This window comes from Euleptes europaea, chromosome 8 (assembly GCF_029931775.1).
Source record: "Euleptes europaea isolate rEulEur1 chromosome 8, rEulEur1.hap1, whole genome shotgun sequence".
In the NCBI taxonomy this organism is placed as follows: Eukaryota; Metazoa; Chordata; class Lepidosauria; order Squamata; family Sphaerodactylidae; genus Euleptes; species Euleptes europaea.
This window is the reverse complement of record NC_079319.1, coordinates 27,854,970-27,875,237: the sequence shown is the minus strand read 5'-3', so window position 1 is coordinate 27,875,237 and position 20,268 is coordinate 27,854,970. Positions and strand designations below refer to the sequence as shown.

Sequence of the window (20,268 nt, the reverse complement as noted above, 5' to 3'; positions counted from 1 at the left end):
AACCACTGTTGGTATGTATCCTCCCAAGGCCTCCACAATAATCATCTAGAGCACAGGGCTTCAACTCATGGGCTAGGACCCTCAGGTCAGTTGTGAGCCCCCACAGAGCCGCCATTGGGAGATGACTTTTGGAATGGCCTGCATGTAGCAAGGGTGCCACACCTCTTGCCTCTTTGCACACAAGTTGAGAGGAACGGCAGGATGGTGTGGAAAGGACTCCTTTTGGAGAACAGGCAGGTTCGGAGACCCAGCCCCACAGCGCTCCTCTCTTGTCCCTACCCGCTGACAGGCCTGGTCCTCTAATGCACACTTGGGAGAGCAGATAATAGGAATGCTCCTCTGATCCTAGAGAGTAGGTATGTATCATGACTAGTATTCATGTGTGTTAAGTGCGTGTGTGTTAAGTGCCATCAAGTCGCTTCGGACTCATGGCGACCCTATGAATCAATGTCGTCCAAAATGTTCTATCTTTGACAGCCTTGCTCAGATCTTGCAAACTGAGGGCCACGGCTTCCTTTATTGAGTCCAACCATCTCTTGTTGAGTCTTCCTCTTTTCCTGCTGCCCTTTTCTAGTGACTCTCGCCTTCTCATAATGTGACCAAAATACGATAGCCTCAGTTTAGTCATTTTAGCTTCTAGGGTCAGTTCAGGCTTGATTTGATCTACAACCCACTGATTTGTTTTGAGGTTGTTGTTGGCAGTCCACAATATCCGTAACACTCTCCTCCAACACCACATTTCAAAGGAATCTACTTTCTTCCCATCAGCTTTCTTCCATGTCCATTTTTTACTAGCAGCCATGGATAGCCCTCTCCTCCATGAACATGCCCACTCCCCTCTTAAAGCCTTCCAAGTTGGCAGCCTTGATGCAAAACCACAAGGGCAACAAAAGTCTTTCTAACAAGGGCGAAAACGCAGGGGAGGTTTTGCATTGAATTCGCCGCTCTCTAGATGCACGTTTTCCCCATCTGAATTCTCAAAACTCTGCTTGGGGGCTTATTTTTGAGTTTTGAGGATTTGGGCGACCCTATGAATGAAAGTCCTCCAAAATGTCCTATCTTTGACAGGACATTAAGACTATTATTCATGGAAGGTTTTGCATTGGATTTGTCACTCTATAGATGCACATTTTCCCCATCTGAATTCTCAAAACTCTGCATGGTGGCTTATTGTTGAGTTTTGAGAATATGGATGGGGGGAAAGTGCATCTAAAGAGTGGCAAATTCCATGAATAAATGGCCTTAGAGACATTAATGTGCATTTAGAGAGCGGCCAATACAAGGCAAAACCTTCCGTGCGTTTTCGCCCTCCACCCGCCTCCCTACCCAACCAAAGCCAGAGCAGCGCTGTTTTTTGGCGCGCCGCTCCTTCGCCCCTCGCCACAGCGCCACGCGTACGAGCCAAGGAGCGCATGCGCAGACGCCCCACCGCCTCCCCCCTAGAAGGCGGGCGGGGAGGGGCTGGCGCTCGGTTTCCGTGGCAACCGGCTGGGAGCGGAACGCGCGCGCGCGCGCCTAGCCGCGACCCCTGCCGTCCTCGCCGCGGCCGTTGCTGCCGTTGCCGCCGCCATGTTGATGCTGGGCCGCAGGCCGGACGCCAGGTAACGGCCGTGGCTTCGGGGCAGGAGGCCCAGGCGCCGCCCCGAGGCTTTCCCCGTCTTTTCTTCGCAGGCGGGCCCCGCTTCATAGAGACCTAAGGGGGAGGGACCACGCCTGGGGTGGGAGCCGCCGCCGCCGCCGCCTTGGGCAGGCGGGTGTCTCTCTGGGCACATTTCGCCCAGTTGGATGCGCTCCAGGAAGCTGAACGTCTCGCAAGCTGCCTACCCGAGAGCGCCACCTGTCGGCTTACGCTCCCTGGCGGGGGCGCTGTGCGCATGCGCTGTGCTCTGGTTCCGGGCCAGAGTTCTGATGAGCTTGGAGGAAACAAAGGTTGAAAACGCACGGTCGCTTTATCCTCCTTTAATCCCTGTTTTAGCCAGGATCGAACGCACATCAGGTGAAACGCACGCATTCAATCCTGGCTGAAACAGGGATTAAAGGAGGATAAAGCGACCGTGCGTTTTTGCCCAATGTCTGGGTCCCTCGCAGTCCCTGTGGCCATTTATGCCTGGGAGTTATTGCCTTGGGTTTGCCGCTCTCTAGATGCACATTTTTCCCCATCCCAATTCTCAAAACCCTGCATGGGGGCTTATTGTTGAGTTTTGAGAATTTGGATGGGGGAAATGTGCATCTGGAGAGCAGCAAATCCAAGCAATACAAAAACTGTGCTTTCTCTCTGGGGGGGCAGGGCGGGGGAAGGACAGCCCTTTTCCCTTGCCGGAGACACCTTTGGCATTTATGCAATGGGAGGTTTTTGCCTTGGGTTTGCCGCTCTCTACATGCACATTTCCCCCCATCCGAATTCTCAGAACTCTGCATGGGGGGCTTATTGTTGAGTTTTGAGAATTTGGATGGGGAAAATGTGCACCTGGAGAGCGGCAGATCCAAGGCGAAACCTCCCGTGCGTAAACGGCCTGTGTTGGTAGATTCCCGCTACACACACAACGCCCCGCCATCGCTGATTGTGGAAAGTTTTTGTCCTCGGGACTGCCCAACCCCATCCATCTTCTGGTGGTTGACTTTGGCGCGACAGTCATTCATTCCCCTTGCCCTGTGTGTGCATCTGTGTAAGAGCTCGCTCTCATAAATTTGTGCGCGCGCACATTTTTAGATACTAGCAGGGCTTCCAACTCTGAGTTGTAAAATTCCTGGAGATTTGGAGGTGGAGGCTCAGAAGGGCTGGGTTTGGGGAGCGGAAGAGAAGGGAAGGACCACAATGAGGTATAATGCCATAGGAGAAAGTTCAAGAGAGACATTTAATTGATAACAGCGAGTACTAGGTTGGGCCCTACAGATCCATTCTGCTAGTGGCGGAAGAGCCTCTTGCATCAAGGAAAGGTTCCTCTCACGGGAGGAAAGCACCACAACTGGTGGAACTAATCCATAGGATCTAAACAAGTGATTTAAATTTCATGTATGAAAATTACCTTTTTAAAAGAAAAGTTGGCTTTGTATATACCCTGCCTTTCTCTACCAAAAGGAGTCTCAAAGCGGCATACAACCACAATCCCTTCCTCTCCGCACAACAGGCACCTTGTGAAGTAGGTGGGTCAAGAGAGTTCTGAGAGAGAACTGTTACTGGCCCAGCGTCACCCAGCAGGCTTCATGTGCAGGAGTGGGGAATTAAACCTGTTCCTCCAGATTAGAGTCCGCTGCTCTTAACCAGTTTACTGTCCTGGCTCTCTTTTATGCTACATTAACCCATGTTTCCTACTCTGAGCTCTTGTGATAATTTAAAACAAAATCCATTGTGTTTTTTCCCCTGGCTGCAAATGTAAAATTAAGATCACATGCGCAGAAGTGCTGTAAAATTGTTTAGTCTATGGTTTGCGTCAACCTAGTTTGACTTTATTGTGTTATCTCCTTCCTCTCTCTAGGGACAATCAAACTAGACAAATGCGGGACGCAGTGTCGAATGTGGAACACCATTTTGGTGAACTGTGCCAAATATTTGCAGCATATGTACGAAAAACAGCCAGATTGCGAGACAAAGCAGATCTTCTAGTGAATGAGATACATGCTTATGCAGCAACAGAAACACCAAATTTAAAGCTTGGATTAAAAAATTTTGCAACTGAATTTTCCAAACTTCAAGATTATCGCCAGGCTGAGGTATAAAATTTAACTTGTATCCTTTATGCTTCAATGTTAATATTTTAAAACATGGGCCATTTTTAGTATTAGCAAACTTAGCATTATCCATTTAAGACAACGACCAAATCCATTTAGAGTAAAAATAAATGCTGTGGGCTTGGCAAATGTCTGTGGGCGTTTACGATATGCTCATTTGTTCCAAGTGCACACAAATGTAGCAAAGCATTTGGATCCCAACATTTTTTTTTGTGGCTCCTGTTCTTTCTGTAATTACTTTTCCCAGACATATTTATTAAGCACTTAAGGTATTTTAGTGCGATAAAGAATAGAACAGATCTGTTGTAATAGCTCATAATGTAACAGATATGACACCAAATGAAGAGATAGGAAAGAACCATGTTCAAATACAACCTGCTATATAAATGAAGCAATGTAATGGCTACTGCAGGAGACAGTTCTGGGAGAGGTGGACCCAAATTGTGGTTGGTCTTAGCCTAGGCCAGTGGAGGGAATCATCATTGCCTTGAGACAGCTGCTGATGGTCATGATTTCATATGTCAGCCCAATCTCCAGCCCTTTCCTTTTTCTGTCTTCTTTGCTCATCTTCTACCCATCCCTATTTCTTGCCAGAAAATCCAGTCTTTGAAAACATACTTCATGTAATTTTAATCAATTTAGTTGGTCAACCAAAGTATGAGCTGTTTAGTTGATGGAGGCCAATTTTAATGGGGGGAGGGTGAGAGTTAATTGCAAACTTGAAGCTATTTGATCCCAGTGTATTACTGAAACAGAATGAGGAAATATTAAAATTTCCTTCTGACAATAAGTAGTTTTGTTTGCTAAATTATTTCCACAACTTCTTTGGAGTCTCAAAAATGCCATTATGTTGGAGTTTTGGTGATATGCCAATCGTATTTCATTTTAGTCTATTAAGGCAGGAGAGCTAGCATGGTGTAGTGGTTAAGAGTGGCAGACTCTTCTGGAGAACCAGATTTGATTCCCAGCTTCTCCACATGATGTCTGTTGGGTGACCTTGGGCCAGTCACAGTTCTCAGAACCATCTCGGCCCATGGGGAGGCAGGCAATCGAAAACCACCTCTAAACCTCTCTTGCCTTGAAAACCCTACAAGGTCACCATAAGTCAGCTGTGACTTGACGACACACACACACAAAGTGCAGATTGCCCTGATCTGGATGGCCCAGGCTAGCCTGATCTCATCATATCTCAGAAGCTAAGCATGTCGGTCCCAGGTAGTACTTGGATGGGAGACCACCAAGGAACGCCAGGGTTGTTATGCAGAGGAAGGTAATGGCAAACCACCTCTGTTTGTCTCTTGCCTTGAAAAACCTACTGGGTCACCATAAATTGGCTGCAACTTGACAGCACTTCACACACATACACACAAAGTGCAGATTGAATTTTTAAAATACTGAGTTTACAATATGAATATCATTACTACTCAATTTGTGTCTCTCTTTTTGTATTTTTGAACTGCATTCAAGTCTGTGGGACACAGTTTAAAATTTGTAGCCAAAATATAGTGATGTTTCTTCATTGCTTTTCTTTATAGGTGGAAAGATTGGAAGCTAAAGTGGTTGAACCCCTGAAAAGTTATGGGACCATTGTAAAACTTAAGAGAGTAAGTGTTGGGGTTTTGTTTTACATTCTTAAGATATTTCCTTTTTCAGAGGGAGAAGCATTTCAGTAATAAAATTGTACTGTCTTCAAATAATGATTTCATTTTGTACACATGAATATGGGGTTACCATTATCTGATTCAGAATACTTTGATACCATTGACCACTGTATCCTTCTGGACTGGCTGACACAGGTGAGGAATGGAGACGCTATTCCAGTGGTTCTGCTTCTATCTGGAAAACTAGTGTCAGAAAGTTGAGCTGGGAGATTACTGCTTGAGCCCATGACACTTTAAAATTCATAATGTATCCCATCATGGATTGAGGAGTCATGCTAAGGCTGCACTCTCTCCTTAAAGGAGCAGGGTCACAACTTGGGGGTGCTCTTGTATTTGGGTATGCATGTACAGACACAGCTCACCTCCGTAGCATGTAGTATTTTTAATCAGCTTCGGCTGGTGTACCAGCTTCAGCCCTTGCTTGAAATGCAGGCTTTGGCCGCAGCTATCTATGCTCTGATCACATCCAGGATAGATTACTGTAATGTGCTTGTAAAGATGATTCAAGAGCTTCAGTTGGCACAACATGTAGCAGCCAGATGGCTCACCAGCTGTACCTAGAAGAAAACTATCTCACCAATGTCAAAAGAAACTGCACTGGCTGCTGTTTGCTTCCAGGCCCAACTCAAGAGTTCTCATTACTATATTTAAAGCCCTAAACGGCTTGGGACCGCAGTACTTAAAGGACCTAGAGCAGATGCCCTACTTCTTTCCTTTTTGACCCAAGAAACTGGATCTTCTGAATTGTAGTACTCCAGTTATTGAACACTAAGCTATTAACTGAGTCTTGTGAGTTTTGGGGGCCAGATAAAACTTGTTTGTTGTTCCAGTCTTATTGGTCTTTGTTCCTCCCCCTTCTTGTTTTTTTTAAACACTATTAAAACAAACCAAATAAAAATAAGGATCTAAAACACAAATTACTAAACATAGTCATCAAAATATACAAGCTCAAACTAACTGCACATTCTAAGCAAAAAAAATAATCACATTTTTCAAACTTTTCAGACTTTTGGCCATGTAACGGACAGGTTAGTTTACTCAGATGAATACACTCTGTCAGCTTCTCCAGCTGGTGACAGGTTCTCCAGGGTGCAAGGTGTCAGTGGTACAGCATTTTTATTAAATTTTCTTTGGTAGAGATGTTTTCAGAAAATGTTAAACCGCTTCTCAACACGAATGTGTCAACCTCTGGATTTACTGGGGCTTTCAGACCCGTTGTTCAGAGCTTTGCCATTTTCTGTCAATCTCCAATAGATAATTATAAATCTTAGAGAGTATATTCCTTTCACCGGCTAGTGCTGATTTTTCAAAACCTGTCTGTTGGCTTCTCATTTCCTCTTTTCTTAGTGTTTGTAAAGAACTTTTAATCTGTAAATACTGGAACCAAGGAATCTGCCAATTGCTTAAAAGATAGTATGTCTGCAAAGATAATAATTGTTTATCCATTAGGGACTAAAGATTTATAATCAGACACCCCCACTCCCTTCTTTTGTTGGCAGAATGTTTAAAAAATCTGATATTATGGGACCTACCTAATTAATCTTTTTAATGCTATCCCCCATTTTAAAATATTGATGGTACTGCTGTTTTTAAAACAGCCTTAAAAATTTCAAACATTGTCCTTGTTTGAATGGTTTGTTTGTGGTGGTTATTTTTATGTTTATTTTTTCATTGTGCGTTCTTTTTTTTTTAACTCCTTGTAAGTTTTCCCAAGAACCTATATGGTTGAGAAGTACTTTCCTTTGGTTTATGAAATCAATAGTAGTAATAACATGGGGGATTCTGAAATGATGCTGGATTCCTTACTCATGGAAAACATCCTTTTTTTAAATTAAAAAGGCTATTCCCATGGAGGCTGCTTCTAGAATAGAATCATAGAGTTGGAAGGGACCACCTGGGCCATCAAGTCCAACCCCCTGCAAAATGCAGGAAATTCACAACTACCTCCCTCCTCCACACCCCTTTTGACCAGAAGATGGCCAAGATGCCCTCCCTCTCATCATCTGCCTAAGGTCACAGAATCAGCATTGCTGACAGATGGCCATCTAGCCTCTCCTTAAAAACCTCCAGGGAAGGAGCGCTTACCACCTCACGAGGAAGCCTGTTCCACTGAGGAACCGCTCTACCTGTTAGAAAATTCTTCCTAATGTCTAGACGGAAACTCTTTTGATTTAATTTCAACCCGTTGGTTCTGGTCCGACCTTCTTGGGCAACAGAAAACAACTTGGCACCCTCCTCTATATGACAGCCCTTCAAGTACTTGAACATGGTTATCATATCCCCTCTCAGTCTTCTCCTCTTCAGGCTAAACATACTCAGCTCCTTCAACCTTTCCTCATAGGACTTGGTCTCCAGACCCCTCACCATCTTTGTTGCCCTTCTCTGGACACGTTCCAGCTTGTCTACATCTTTCTTAAATTGTGGTGCCCAAAACTGAACACAGCAGTGCTTAAATAATAAACAGGTTATTGTTTGACTCTGAAAAACTCAATTAGATTGGAATTATTAACTGAAGATCTATTACATAGTTAAGCTAGACAAGGTTTAAAGCTGTGGGTGTCTTTTTTCCTCTGTGAGTTAAATATATTTGGCCTTTAATCTATACCTATTCTATTTAGAAACTGCAGTTTTACATCCTAGGTAATCATGGTTTAGATTAAACTGAAATGAAAATCTAACTGAACCCACTAGCATTTCTTAAAACTGAGAGGAAATACATTTCCTGATACATAAACTGATCTTGATAACATTTTAGCACATGCCCCAAATACTGCATAAAACAATGCTATTAATATTCATAAAAGTGGTTTGGCTTGCTGATAATTTATCAGGAACCTCAAATGAGCAGGAAATCGTGTTTGTTTCTTAACTATATCTATAAATATAATTACAGGAGGATCTCAAAGCAGCTTTAACAGCAAAGAATCGAGAAGCCAAGCAGTTGTCTCAGCTGGAAAGGACCCGTCAACGTAATCCATCAGATCGGCACATTATTGTATCCTTTATAACCGTGAACATAAAAATAATTATTATTTAACACTTCTGAAGTGAGTAGACATTCTTACTACATAAGAATGCTACACATTAGGAAATCAGAATGAATCTAAGAGGGTCTTCTGATAAGATGAGGCTCTTGGGAAGAACTCGGACTTCTTTCGCTTCTTAAATTTAAAGGTTTTTGTAATGTTTGTGAATCCATAATATACCAGACAATCAGAGGTTTGAATCCAGTGGTGAACAAGCGGAAATGTAATAGAAAAGAGTAGGAGTCCAGAAGCACCTTAAAGACTAACAAAGCACAAATGTAAACACTTAGTGCAGTTCCACATCCACAAGATCATATGCAACACCTACTGCTTTCCTCTCTGTATATTATAGCGCCCAGAAATTGGTTGCACAAGATCTTGACTTAGCACAAGCAGCTACTGCAGTCTTTTCCCTGCATTTCCGCTTATGCAAGAGATTGAGTGCAAACAGATAATTTTGTGCTGTACCTAATCCAGAAAGATACAAGGAATCCATTGGTTAGACCCATCCAGCTTCTCCACTGCCGAAAAAGGAAGGAGGGGGGTCCCTTTTGATCACCAAAAGGAATATCCGGGGGATCATGGGACCTGAATGGACAAACACCATGTGGGACAGGGAACTGAAGTGGGGATGGGAATTAGATGACATTGAGTGAAGAAGATGCCTGGATTCAGACTACTGAGTTGCTTTTTGATGCACACGCACACACATTAGGTATGTCAAATGTCCCAAAAGGTGTTCATATTTTCTATAACTTAAAAATAATATTTTCCTTCACTACCCACAACAGTCACAGGTTTGTCTTTTTTCTGAGATAAAATATCAAAATAAAATCTTCTAATGATGTTTATTTTAGGTTTTTTATTGCACATTTGTGAATACTGGACAGAACCTGGTTTACATCTAAATTATTATAATCCACTGCTGTAGTACCCGTGAACAGACATGGGATGTCACCAGCGGCAATCTAATTCAGCAAATCATGTACTTTCTGCTGAAATGGGGCTTGAAAAGCTGGAACAGTTTTTAAACACATGTAAACATTTAGTGGTCAGCTTTTTTTTTTTTTTGCTTTAAAATAGTTTTATACGGAGGGGGGGAAATTAAGTTTATAGTTTTAGAAATGTCCTCTTCTCTTGAGGGACTGACACTTCCCTTCTAGTATAGAAGTAGTGTATTGAAATTGCTTGGGGCACCAGACAAATAGCACCTAGAGAGCTTAAATGTCAATGCTAAAGATCGTCCCTTTGTATTTACTGTGGCGTTTTCGGTTGGATTGCTTCAGTCTTCTTACTTCCTTTCTCTCTTCCTTGCCTCTCATCTAAAATTTTCCCTTCATTCACCGTAGTCATATTTATCTTCTCTGCAATGTCTCTTAAGTCATTTCCTGTGCTTCCTAGTCCCAGACCTTTAAGCCAACCTCACACTCAAATGACACTTCACCCATCATTCCTGGTCCTTCTGCTATGTGATGCACTTCTGGTGTTGGCCACCATTCCCCACTCTGATCTCCTTTTATGCTTCATTGTCTGGACCAAACTCATTTTCTATCAGCCCAACTCCAATCCACCACCATCATCTTTCCAGGACTGCCATGCTTTCAGATGCTGTAAATTGTCTCCTGCTACTAACTTGCTTACCTTTCACAGTTTTGCCGCTGCGTGTTCTCTTTATGAACCCAATTCATACATTTTCATATTTAAGATCACTTTAAGATCATTCGTTAACATGCGCTCACTTTTTATACTCGGGGTGAAAGTTTTTCCCTTCTGTCACTTAATATATGGAATCATGCTCCTATATGGAACTGAAATATATAGATCTAATGACAACTTTTCCAAATTAATCTGGAATACACATACATGATCTTTTGTGTATGTGTCCTTCCAAGATGTTAATCCTCTATGCAGGGATCTTGTATTTGTATGTACATCATCTAATGAAACCTACACCCTGCGAGCCTTGAACCAGTTCCACAGGGCCTGCAAGATAGAGATGTTCCACGAGGCTTATGGTTGAGAACAGCAACGGTATCCATCTTGGAACTGGCCTCCCTTCCCCTTCCCTTTTTCCTCCCTTCCTCTCCCTTTTCCCTGCCCTTTTTATCCTTTTCTCCCTAAACTCCTGACCATTCCTTCTTTCCCCATTCACCCCCGCCCACCTCCCCCTGTGGCATGACATCAAACATCAGAACAGCTGCCACTGGAACATCCCTCCTTACAAGGAAAATTAATATGGCACCAGTTAATTATAGCTATGCTATTATTATTAATAATGTTATAATTTTAGCTTTGCTTAAAATGTTTCAAAAATTGTTTATGTACTAAACTATAATGTTAGCTGCCCTGAGCCTGGCTTTGCCGGGGAAGGGCGGGGTAGAAATAAAATGCTATTCTTCCAGACATTCTGCTAAATATGCAATTTATAGTTATCTTAAAGTAGCAATGATAGTATATTATTGCAGCTTTAGCTTTGTTTCAGAGCCTGGAATTGTAGATGTTAAAAACTGTACTCAGATGCATTTCCATGGCAGCCTAATCAGCAGGTCCCAGACTGTACAGCAGACTAAAACATTATCTTGCACAATAATTAATTGTATTGTTATTTGAAGGCTGAAAGTGAACTGCAGAGAGCTTCACTGGATGCTACTAGAACAAGTCGACAGTTGGAGGAAACCATTGACAACTTCGAAAAACAAAAAATAAAAGACATAAAGGTGACTACAGAATTGTAATGTAAACTAATAACCTTGCATGGGCTCGGAAAATGATCACTTTCCCCCCTTTACAATAGGGAAAATATTTTCCCCAACTGACAGGCATTTGTAGGTAAAACGAAACCAGTTAAGTTGTGCCCAATCTCCAAAGTAGAAAAACAGTGTTGGAGGGAAGTGGAATTGGGGACTTGCAGGATTTCAGGATGCCAAACAGACTCATCCACAGAAAGGCTCTGAATCCTTTTCCAAGTAAATATTGAATAACTCGGCGTTGCTTGCTGCCAAATACAAGGCACTACCACAGTTAGAATTGGAACATGATGTATTAAAATCCACTGATGCAAATTGTTCAGTCACATCTTTAATTTTTACAATTGATGGAGGCTTTGGGCCAGATCCAGTGATCCATGAACAGACCCTCAGCTTGCAGAACTGAACCCTCCCAACTCTTCCCATCGTGTCAGGGCTTTGGGACCTCCAGGAACAGCAATTGGGCAATTTGTGGAGCTCTGCAGTGGGAGAGAAGAAAGTCTCATTCTACGAGCTGAGCTCCACGGCTCATGATCATTGGATCTAACTCATGACAGCCCTTCCCCCCTTCACTAGAAGAAAATTCCTTTGGACCAATGGAAAAGGACTGTAGTAATTTTTGTGTATAACTTGAAAGAAATAGCATGTTATATTCAATCAAGAGGCAGTGTAATTTGTACCCAAAGGTACAAAACGGATGAGGAATTGTATACAGTCATGTATATTTTTAGGCTGGTACTGTGATCGTTTTGACCACTGAAGGAGGGCATTTGGCCAAAGTCTAACTCTGTGATTTTATGTCTATTTGTGTTGTATGCTTACATGAACATGTTGGTTTGGCATGCTATTGCAGGTCCTTATGTATGTTATTGATTTTAAAGGTAAAGGTCCCCTGTGCAAGCACCGGGTCATTCCTGACCCATGGGGTGACGTCACATCCTGAAGTTTACTAGGCAGGCTTTGTTTACGGGGTGGTTTGCCAGTGCCTTCCCCAGTCATCTTCCCTTTACCCCCAGCAAGCTGGGTACTCATTTCACCAACCTCAGAAGGATGGAAGGCTGAGTCAACCTTGAGCTGGCTACCTGAAACCGACTTCCATCGGGATCGAACTCAGGTCGTGAGCAGAGCCTGGACTGCAGTACTGCAGCTTAACACTCTGCGCCACGGGGCTCCTAATTGATTTTAGCCTGTAATAAATATATACATATTTTGTATTGAGATAACCTTTACATTGTATAACCTTGACCTTTGTGTACTTAATTCTGTTATTTTTAGGGTTAAGTTTTTCCCCCCTTTGTTGCTGGTGAGGCAGTGTAGTTTGTGTCATACTTTTGCCTACTGCAAGTTAATATTATTTTCTATTCTGTATGTATTTTGTTCCACTTCAGCTCTTGTTACTTTTCACTAAAAATTTTTAGAAAGGGTTAGACACCTACTGCACAGAGGATTCTACTTAGAAGATACTTTCTTTTGTTATCCAAAGTTTACAATGAATCAGGCTAAGAGTTTTATACATAGTGACAACCCCAGTTATTTATTATCAGGGCTTTCATCGGAGGAAAATAAGTTGGCTTGCAAGGATGTAACACTTTTATCTTATTTTGTTTTTAGAACGTATTTTCAGAATTTATAGCAATTGAGATGTTATTCCATGGGAAAGCCTTAGAGATTTACACAGCAGCCTACCAAGCTATAGAAAACATTGATGAGAATGAAGACTTAGAGGTAAGAGCCCTCTTACATTCTTAATAGGAAAAAAAAACTACAGTAGCCCAAATGTAGATATTTCTACAAAAGTACATGTAGCATTAATTCCAAGTGGGGTTTTTTTCCTTATGTAAATCTAGTTCTTATGACGTTGGCATAAAAATAACTGAAGTTATTTGAAAATATAGTCTGACAATGGTCTAAATCCAAACCACTGCCCTTCACCTGCTGTTGTGAGAATGGAGCCAAGTGTTTACATGGCAAGGGGGACATGAGTGCAACTCGGGCATATTTAATTGCTTCAAGATCATTAGACATTTGTTGTTTTTAAAAACAAATAATTTGTCTCTTTGGCACCGGGAGCTGGATGTACCTAGGCACACTTTCGCAGTAAAATATATGGGCTCCTGGTTTATGAGCATCAAAGATCACACTATAAATTGCAGTGGTGGGCTTCTCATTGACTCTAGTCCCCATTGGTAGTCAGGGATTATGCTTTGTCAGTCAAGCAGCTTTATATTGGTGTTTTTTAAAGAAAATGATGCGTTTCACAAATAGTTATTAAATAAATCATTTATATCTAAGAACATCACTCTGTGTTGCAGGTGAACGTTAGTCTAGTTATTCAAAGTGCACCTTTAAGTCTGGGTTCCTCAGAATCATTAGGATTCTTGTTCCTGCAATTTTTTTTATGTTCCTCAGTGAGATCAGTAAAGGTGGACAAACTTTCTTTAAAAAGAAACCCTTATCTTCCATTGCCCATAATGTATGGCTGTAGGAGAATGTATCCTAGATTACAGTTATGAAAGCATACCAGTTCTGCCCAGTGTCCCACATAAGTGTATGGTCTAGAGCAGGGGTGACAAACATACGGCCCATAGATCAGATCCGGCCCCTTGAGCTCTTATCCAGCCCACGAGACACCCTCACACGCACACAGTCCCGATCTGGGCTGGCAAGGCATTGCCTGGCCCAACCAAGTGACATTTATGTCATATCCAGCCCTCATAACAAATGAGTTCAACACCCCTGCTCTAGAGCCTTCTCCTGAATCCAGTGCAATATGCTGAGCTTCTATGGTAAAGAAACATGGCCTCTTTCAGAAACAATTTGATGTGAAAAGGGTTGTTGAGGTAGAACGTTTGAAGATTCCTATTTAAAGTACCTACAACATGAAGTTTTTTGAAATTGCTGAACAGGTATTCCGGAGCTCTCTGTATCCTCCAGAGCACCAGTCTCGTTTGGACATTGTACGTGCGAATTCAAAGTCTCCTCTCCAGAGAACTGGTTCATCCAAGTCTTGCACTGGAATAGTTCAGGTACAGTAGAAATATTATCTTGCCTCATCCCAAAGGTTTCAGGATAAACTCTGGATTAGACCCAAAGGATCTTATCTGCCAGCATAATGGTACTTGCTGATTCCTCCCTCCCAGTTTGCCCCCGCATGCAAAATTCAGTGGGATGCAGCAAGAGGAGGGATTTTTGAAAAACCTCATTCTGTAAGCCTCACTCCACACACAGCATTTTGGATCTAAGCCAGTAATTTAAAGCAGGTATTTATATTTTTAAAAAAGTTAAAAACATGCTCATCTTTGTTACTCATTACCTCTTACAGCTATGAAACATTTTCCCATGTACTTGTATTAGGGAATATAGCAATTCTGTCATAATCTATTTCTAATCTATATATTTACACCACAATACTAGGACAGAATCTGTTCAACCAGTAGTTGTTGTTTAGGCTTGACAGGAAACGAAGTGTTTACTATATTTCATTTTTTCCCAAAATTCCTGGAAATTTGACATCTCTAGAGAAAACCCCCATGATCCAGTTTAACAGCAAAAGGTAACCTAGAATCATCAGCTGCTATGTGGGGAAAAACATGATAGTAACTACTTAAGACTGAGGATTAGTGTCCACTTTAAAATAAATATTGGACACTCATTCTTAGTTGTTGCAGTTGTTTGTAGTTCACCTAGCCAAATGTTCTGGCTGTCATTCGGACAGATACATAAGAATATAAGAAAGGCCATGCTGGATCAGACCAAGGTCCATCAAGTCCAGCAGTCTGTTCACAGTGGCCAAGCAGGTGCTGCTAGGAAGCCCTCAAACAAGACAACTGCAGCAGCATTGTCCTGCCTGTGTTCCAGAGCACCTAATATAATAGGCATGTTCCTCAGATACTAGAGAGAATAGGTATGCATCATGACTAGTATCCACTTTTACTAGTAGCCATGAATACTCCTCTCTTCTATGAACATGTCCACTCCCCTCTTAAAGCCTTCCAAGTTGGCAGCCATCATCACATCCAGGGGCAGGGAGTTCCACAATTTAGCTATGCATTGTGTGAAGAAATACTTCCTTTTATCTGTTTTGAATCTCTCACCCTCCAGCTTCAGCAGATGACCCCGCTAATATTGAGTGAGAAAAGCTTCTCCCTGTCCAGTAAGATGCCTTACTGTGGATCCATTATGACCTGAGCTGCACACAGGACTTTTCAAAGTGAAATAGGTTTTTGTGTCTATTGGTAGATGTACTTTTAAGCCAAACCAGGGAAGCTGTGGGAGTAAAAAATGTGGCTCCACACTTGAAGTAAGTGTAGCTTGTACCTGGTGCTCCTTCAAACTGTAGGTGAGAGAGTACTCTATCCATTAAAAAATACCCTTCAAAAATGAAGGCGACAGGAAGCAGAGCACTAAAAAGCACTTGTAAAAATAATGGATGCAAATTGGGAAGTGTATACAATACATTCTTAGTATATATATTAATAAATTCTTCTAAAACCATATAATCATCTTTCCCTTCTGCCCATTCTAGCTGGGGCATTCATTGATACCCAGATTTTCATTCTTAAAAAGTGTAAAGATGAACAGACTCAGATGTAGCATGATATCACAGACCCACAACTCTTTGAAGAGTACCTCACATCTCTAATCGGCTTAAGGCGCAGGACTTAAGACTCCCATATAGATGCATCAGTAACTGATTTTGACATCAAAATATAAAAGGTTGCACATGTTTTCAGATGAATTTTTTCCCAAAAATATTGAATCTTTTCCCCGTTTTTTAAGACATTTTGGTACAAAATTGAAATATATGCAACACATACTGTCCTATGATAAGTTAAATGCCTTTGTATTCTATAAGCAAAATTGCAAATATGCCCAATACTTGAGAGAAAACTGCAAATTGATGCTCCCTCTGCTACCTTTGTAGAGGTACCTTAATGCTATCTGAAAACCAGAAAAAATAGTTAAACAGAAAACACAAGCTTTGTAATAAATAACACTATTTACTACAAAGCTTGTGTTTTCTGTTGAACTATTTGGTTATGGTTTTCAGATAGCATTAATTAAGGTACCTCTACAAAGGTAGCAGAGGGAGCATCAATTTGCAGTTTTCTCTCAAGTATTGGGCATACTTGCAATTTTGTTTATAGAATAAACAGGTTAACTTCTCATAGGACAGTAAGTAACATATTTGGTCAGAAAAGGAGTCACACAAAGGGTCTATAATAATAGCCGTAGAGCTAGGCGCAGCTCCAGTTCGATGCGGTCTTCTGCCTTCAGTGGCTACTCATTAGAGAACGCAGTTCCCAAGGAAACTTTCAGTTTTCTTCTAAGATTTTGATGCAGTCTGTGCCCCACCTCCTTCTGATCTTTTTTCCCTCCAGCAATGCAGGATAAGCTACTTGTTACCCTGTCTGGGGATACGTGCTCAGTGGTTAGAGGGAGAGGTGTGAAGATCATCCACAAGGGAAGACAGGTCAAAAGGACAACAGAAACAATGAAAGGCTGGAATGCTCCCCTTATAGAATCAGAGTTGGAAGGTACCACCAAGGTCATCTAGTCCAACCCCCTGCACAATGCAGGAAAATTCACAACTGCCTCCTCCCCACACCCCCAGTGACCCCTACTCCATTCCCAAAAGATGGCCAAGATGCCCCCTCTGTCATGATCTGCCTAAGGTCATAGAATCAGCATTGCTGACAGATGGCCATCTAGCCTCTCCTGAAAAACCTCCAGGGAAGGAACACTTACCACCTCACAAGGAAGCCTGTTCCACTGAGGAACTGCTCTGTTAGAAAATTCTTCCTAATGTCTAGATGGAAACTCTTTTGATTTAATTTCAACCCGTTGGTTCTGGTCTGACCTTCTGGGGCGACGGAAAACTTGGCACCATCCTCTATATGACAGCCCTTCAAGTATTTGAAGATGGTTATCATATCCTCTCAGAGTCTTCTCTTCAGGCTAAACATACCCAGCTCCTTCAACCTTTCCTCATAGGACTTGGTCTCCAGACCCCTGACCATCTTTGTTGCCCTTCTCTGGACATGTTCCAGCTTGTCTACATCTTTCTTAAATTGCGGTGCCCAAAACTGAACACAATACTCTAGGTGAGGTCTAACCGGAGCAGAGTAAAGCGATACCATCGCTTTGCGTAATCTGGATACTTCTGTTGATGCAGACCAAGATTGCATTTGCCTTTTTAGCTACCTCCAAAAGGTTAGGTGAGAAATGCATCTTGGATTTAAGAGCTTTGTGTTTACAGCACACCCACCTTGTCTTTAAAAGTATTTCATTCTAAGAGAAAACGTTTCATAGTTTTTTTTCAGTGCTCTCCCAACTTTCCAATTTTTTTGTTGGAAGAATTGAAAAAATACTTCAGAAAAGTTTTTTCCAAATGTTTTCCATTTTCCCCCAATTTCCTTCTTCGCCACCGGCGGGAGGTTTTGGGGGCGGATCCTGAGGAGGGTGGGGTTTGGGGAAGGGAGGGACTTGAATGCCATAGAGTCCAACTGCCAAAGCAGCCATTTTCTTCAGGTGGACTGATCTCTATCGGCTGGAGATCAGTTGTAATAGCAGGATATTTCCAGCTAGTACCTGGAGGTTGTAGTCAAAACAACACAGTTGTAGGCCACTTATTAATGCTTATTAAATTATAAGATAATGAACCATTTCCTCAACTCACACATTGACTTCTGCAGTATAGTTCTTCTCTCCTGTACTGTTCATGCCACTGCCATTTCAATGGACTAAGCTACTGCCATTCACAAATTGTAAAAGCAGTTTTCCATATCTGCTTGTAAAAGGACATTCTACCCTGAAAACCACTTGCATTTTCTTTACCAGTTATCAGGAGCAAGAATAAAATTAATATCCTCGCAGTAGACATGTTAACTACCAGAGTCCAGGTATCTGTGTAATGGTAGGATATCCAACACCAAAAGACCCAGTGCAAACATTTATCTTACCTTCGAACAGTTCTTATTTATATTCTTGAAGTAAATATTGTAAAAATAAGGCAGTGAAGAGATTTTTGTAACTGGCCTTAACAGAATACTTACATTCTGTCCTGTTTCCTCGAAGACTGTGTTACAAAATAGATCTGATTTATAATATTCTGTGGTAGATTTCCAGGAATCGGTTAAAAAAGGAAGAGGAGGAGGATGAAGATGAGGATGAAGAAGACGAGGAGGAGGAGGAAGAATTAGACGCCTCCAAGGACGAGAGATAGCTTTGGAGACTGGAAAAACGTTTCATATTAAAGTACCTGTGTTGATGCTTGACATGACTTTGAGACTATCCATTAAAATTATCATAAATAAGCAACCTTTGGGTTTAATTAATATAATCTCATCTAAACAAGCAGTTCTCTAATTGGTTGAATTGTGCAAGACCATGGACCCTAATAACAGGCTACATCTTCAGCCTTAAAACCTCTGCAAGTAGATCATGGAAGCTGATTTTACAGCTGATGAAAATGTTCATCCATAGCAGTGGTTCTCAATCTTTAGAATCTTAAGTCTCATCAGTCAGTCTTATCAAAGTACCTGGGTCCACCATGAGAGAAACAAAAAGATCACTTTGTTCTGACGAGAGATTTTTTTTACAAGGATTCTGTTATTACTATTACTATGCCAAAACATCACCGATGGACAATCCATGACAGGTAGGGGCAGCAGACAACAGCATTTCACACCTGCAGGTAGACTTGGTTATTGAGGAAAAATTTTCAGTAACTGTTATGAAATCCTTGCATCCCACCTAGACTACTACTGCATCCTACTGGTGGTACACGGACCACCAGTTGATAGCCACTGGTCTACAACACTAACCCACTATAGTGGAAGAAAGCAGTTAATGGGGTCTGTAACAGCCTTGGTCACAAATTGTTCTAAACTTATTCTCCTATACCCCCAACCCAAATGCTTATCATAGTTGCATCTACATCAACTATATCCCCTGAAAAAATGCAGTTGACCATTATCACTAAGCAGAGGGGGGGTTTTCTGAATGCAGTTTCAGTATTTTACATATACAGTAAGTGCCTTCAGCATTACAGAACTAATAGACTTTGATTCTTCCTTAAGCAGCAGAGAAAGTCGACATATAAAAATTCTTCTGCATGCCTTGTGCGCTGGACAGACTTTTAAAATGTGCAGCAAACTGCACCTGACTTATGGAAGACACCCATCCTCTAATGCAGGGTTCCTACAATAGTGCCTACCAGTACTTCCCTTGGTGCTTTCCAAGCTTTTCATCAATTAGACAAGGCCACTGTAAGGCAGGCTTGTTATTGGCTACCCTCTTTTAAATGAAAAGGTTTCCCACTGGAGAATCAGGGCTGGTAAGCACCCTTTCCTTAATCCCCATATGGTTCCATTCCTATTCCCAGGTGTGAAGAGGGATTCTATATGGCTCTATCTTCTATGGGAGCCATTTGTGGTTCCTGTGGGTGCCACAATGCCCACTTACGCCTTTCTGGCACCTACCAAGTCCCTGCCTCTCCCTCCAGCCCTCCCTGCCTTCCTTTCAAGCATGACTCTGCCTGTGCTTAGGATCCAAGCGAATGTATTTTATTTTGTGTTAGTATGTAACTTACCACCTTACAGGTACACGCTGGCAATGTTTCTTCCATTTCAAGTTTGTGTTGATCCATCAGATACACAAATAACCATCCACATATTTCAATTGATGTAATTTATTTGAAAGAACTGCAGAGCAGACATTACCAAAACCCCTAGAATTTAACTTGCCATTGAATGTAACAATGGGCAAGAACATAAGAAACTCATTCAAACAGCTTGTTTGTATATACAGCGGGGACTCAAACTTAAAAGCTTGCTGACTAATGGCTTGGAAGATGCAGACTAGCAAAAGAGCACATTTAAAATATGGTGCAAATATATACACAACCAAACGCATGGCTATACACTTTGCAAATCTGTGCTGGAACTATTGAAATTATCAAATGATGTCCCAAAAAACCCCTAAAAGTTCAGGGAGGAAAATATAAAGTTTAAATTAAATGTAAAATTATTTACAAGCACGTTGAGGAGTTTTGCCTCCATTTTTCAGTAATAAAAATGTGAGTTTGGCTCAAACGTAACACTG

At 41.8% G+C, this 20,268-nt stretch overlaps 1 protein-coding gene across 2 annotated transcripts; it reads left to right on the top strand.

Annotated features, from left to right (window-relative positions):
* The first annotated feature begins 1,556 nt into the window (after positions 1–1,556).
* Positions 1,557–18,388, top strand: CIBAR1 (CBY1 interacting BAR domain containing 1). Of its 2 annotated transcripts, XM_056854369.1 has the most exons (9): positions 1,557–1,601; positions 3,477–3,711; positions 5,265–5,333; positions 8,284–8,385; positions 9,208–9,213; positions 11,029–11,133; positions 12,775–12,888; positions 14,070–14,189; positions 18,284–18,388. In XM_056854369.1, the coding sequence occupies exons 1-9, from the start codon at positions 1,570–1,572 to the stop codon at positions 18,386–18,388; spliced, it is 888 nt and encodes a 295-aa protein (XP_056710347.1). In that variant the 5' UTR covers positions 1,557–1,569. The 2 variants fall into 2 exon arrangements, with proteins under 2 accessions (XP_056710347.1, XP_056710346.1); XM_056854368.1 differs by lacking the exons at positions 8,284–8,385; positions 9,208–9,213.
* Positions 18,389–20,268: the final 1,880 nt, after the last annotated feature.